Source organism: Octodon degus, unplaced genomic scaffold, assembly GCF_000260255.1.
Source record: "Octodon degus isolate 3935 unplaced genomic scaffold, OctDeg1.0 scaffold00005, whole genome shotgun sequence".
Classification (NCBI taxonomy): domain Eukaryota; kingdom Metazoa; phylum Chordata; class Mammalia; order Rodentia; family Octodontidae; genus Octodon; species Octodon degus.
Genome location: NW_004524581.1, coordinates 32581842 through 32584998, shown reverse-complemented (window position 1 = coordinate 32584998; position 3157 = coordinate 32581842). Strand labels below are relative to the sequence as shown.

Here is a 3157-nt window from a genome sequence, read left to right as displayed (position 1 = left end):
TCCGAGTGGGGGGGGCTCGGAGCGCACAGGGCAGGGGAAGACTCAGAGTTCGTGGGTGGGGAGAGGGAGCTCAGAGCGCTTGGGGGAGGGGAGGGGAGGGGGGCTCGGAGTGTGAGGGGGTGGCGCTTGGAGCACACGAGGGCTTCCAGCCGTCCTCACAGCACTGCTATGTGCAGGGGAAGCAAACTTGGACTACGAGGTGGACTATGAGTATGACGAGTTTCAGGCTGGGGACGATCCAGGTGCCCATGCGCAGCCCGTGACACCCCTGCAGCTGTTTGAGGGGCGGAGAAACCGCCGCAGGAGGGAGGCCCCCAAGGTGGCTGAGGAGCAGGAGTCCAAAGTGCAGTACACCGTGTGCATCTGGTGGGTGCCCAGGGCCAGGGTTGGGGTGGGGGCCAGGAAGGGGCCAGGGCAAGGTTAGAGCTGGACACTGCCCGGGATCCGTAGTAGGCCACGTCTCTCCACAGGCGAGAAGGCAAGGCGGAGCTGTCGGGCATGGCCATCGCGGACGTCACTCTCCTGAGTGGGTTTAGCGCCCTGCACTCTGACCTGGAGAAGGTGCGGTCAGCGCCCAGGGCAGCCCCTCCCCTCAGGAGCCCCTGAGGTCCCCAAAGGCCCCCCAGGTGCCAAACCTGACACATGCAGCCTAAGGCCTTGACCCAAAGCCCCTCCCCTTCCCGCAGCTCACCTCCCTCTCTGACCGCTATGTGAGTCACTTTGAGACGGAGGGGCCCCACGTCCTGCTTTACTTTGACTCGGTGAGTGGGGACAGAGACATGGGCATGCATGGGAGCGCTGGGATTGTGGCGTCGGTGTTAGGAGGCTTCTTTTGAACTTGTGATGTAAGCAAGGCCAAGCCAAGAGGGTGACCTGTGAGACACGGCAGAGTAGGGCAGACTCCCCGTGTCACAGCAGATGGCATAGGCCTCAGTGGCGCCAGTGATAAGGACAAGGCCGGCACAAGTCCTGCCATGACCTTGCTGCAAGGTTGAGGCCAGGAGCTCAGTCTGGCGTGGTGGGCCCAGAAGGGACTGACGGAGGCCGGGCATGGAACTCTGGGCACAGGGAGAGGGCTGGGGGAGGTGCCGCGGGACCCAGTTGTGCTGCAGGGCCCCATGTAGCAAGACCAGGGCTGGGCCACGCTCTGGGAAGTGAAGTCATCAGGGGCCTTGGCAGCTTTGTTGGAGCTCTGGTGCCAGGCACAGGACAGAATGTGAAGGATGCTGGAGATGATTGTAGGACCCTGATGGCCTTCAGGTGGCCTTGATTTCCCGCTGTCCTGGTGCCAGGTACCCACCACCCGGGAATGCGTGGGCTTTGGAGCTGTGCAGGAGGTGGCAGTGGGTCTGGTACAGCCTGCCACCGCAGTGCTATACGACTACTATAGCCCGGGTGAGTGCTGGAGTGGAAGGCGGCTGTGGGCAGGGGCAGGGCATGGCAGGGCAGGGCAGGGCAGGGCAGGGCAGGGCAGCCTGCCTGACTCTCCGTGTCCCCTGCCTCAGAGCGCAGGTGCTCTGTGTTTTATGGGGCACCAAGAAAGAGCCAGCTGCTGTCCACCTTATGCTCCGGGGACGTCTGCCAGTGTGCGGAAGGTGAGGTGCCAGGCGGGCATCAGGAGGTCTGGTGGGGCGGGTGGTGCCGCACCTGTCCTCACAAACATGCCCCCACAGGGAGGTGCCCGAGGCAGCGCCGCGCCCTGGAGCGGGGGCTGCAGGACGAGGACCGATACAGGATGAAGTTCGCCTGCTACCACCCCCGCGTGGAGTATGGTGAGTGCCCGGCTCCTCTCCCGGGCCACAGGCCCGCATCCACTGCCTCTGGCCTCCATGACCACCTCGCTGTCCCGCCCCCAGGCTTCCAGGTGCGCGTCCTCCGGGAGGACGGCAGAGCAGCCTTCCGCCTCTTCGAGACCAGCATCACCCAAGTGCTGCACTTCAGTAGGACGGGCCGGGGCGCAGGGAGGCGTGGGAGTGGGGGCAGGAAGGCAGTCCCTGGGCACGAGCAGCAGGGCTCTCGCAGGCCAGGCCGGCCGCTCCTGCTCACGCTCTGCACCCCTCATCCTGCAGCCAAGGATGCCAAGGCTGCTGTAGGTCAGACCCGCAACTTCCTGGTTCGAAGCTCTTGCCAGCTCCGCCTGGAGCCCAGCAAGGAATACTTGATCATGGGCTTGGATGGGGCCACCTATGACCTCAAGGGAGAGTGAGTCACGGGGTGGCGGTGGGGGACACACAGATCTGACCCGGCCTGGGGCCCAGAGCCTCTGTCTCCTGCCCTCTGCTCCGTGTGCCTGGCCTCGTGGCCCTGCTGAGAGCCTGCCTGTGCCCTGCAGCCCCCAGTACCTGCTGGACTCCAACACCTGGATCGAGGAGATGCCCTCAGAGCGGCTGTGCCGGAGCACTCGCCAGCGCGCAGCCTGCGCCCAGCTCCGCGACTTCATCCAGGAGTACAGCACCCTTGGGTGCCAGGTGTGAGGTGTCTGAGTGGGCAAGGTGTGCTCGGCCGGGCTGGGAGCCTAATAAAGGCCTTTGCCAAAATGTCAGCTGTGTCTCTAGACTGAGTGTGGACCCCGCCACCCATCCACGTGCTGGGGAGCCCCGCGGGGTTGGTATAACCTTGCATTCGGCCTTGGGGAATCCGTTTTTGTCTTAACACTTCCGAGGGCTCAGGAGGACTTAGTTCATTGCAGGACCACGATGGCCTGCACCCCAGGACCGAGCCCCACCCACGGCCTCCCATGGGCAGCTCCCAAGGTCACCTTGGCATTGGCGCGCCTCTGCTCATGAGCCCCCCGCCCCCCTCCTGCCTGCCCCCTTCTGCGCAGCCCGCAGTGCTGGCCTCTGCTGGCTGTGGCCCTGGGTTAGCAGAGCGGCGTTCAGCAGCTCCCCGGAGCTCAGTGAGCCCGGGTCTTGCACCTTCACTGTGATACTTACTCTCTGCAGGCCGAAGGCTGCGGGGCGTTTGCCAATTCTCCCTCCAAGGCCCCACTCGCCTGCCTGGCTCCCCCACTACTCGGGTGCCTGTGGTATGTCGAGGGGTGGCCTGGAAATCCTTCCATGGCCATCCACTGCGAGCAGTGTGTGGGAGTCCCAGGGCAGCTCCACCACCTGCTGTGAAGCATTCTGCAGGCTCCCGAAGCCCTCACTCTGTGTCCCGG

General features: G+C 64.6%; 1 protein-coding gene across 1 annotated transcript in view; it reads left to right on the top strand.

Annotated features, from left to right (window-relative positions):
• The window catches only part of LOC101566596 (complement C4-B), a 13185-nt gene extending 10643 nt beyond the window's left edge, over nucleotides 1-2542 (top strand). Inside the window, exons 33-41 of the mRNA XM_004624281.2 lie at nucleotides 177-366; nucleotides 471-561; nucleotides 687-761; nucleotides 1293-1395; nucleotides 1506-1595; nucleotides 1674-1772; nucleotides 1857-1940; nucleotides 2070-2202; nucleotides 2333-2542. Of these exons, the coding sequence (XP_004624338.1) occupies nucleotides 177-366; nucleotides 471-561; nucleotides 687-761; nucleotides 1293-1395; nucleotides 1506-1595; nucleotides 1674-1772; nucleotides 1857-1940; nucleotides 2070-2202; nucleotides 2333-2474 (1007 nt within the window). The 3' untranslated portion in view covers nucleotides 2475-2542. The remainder of the gene's footprint in view (nucleotides 1-176; nucleotides 367-470; nucleotides 562-686; nucleotides 762-1292; nucleotides 1396-1505; nucleotides 1596-1673; nucleotides 1773-1856; nucleotides 1941-2069; nucleotides 2203-2332) is intronic.
• Nucleotides 2543-3157: the final 615 nt, after the last annotated feature.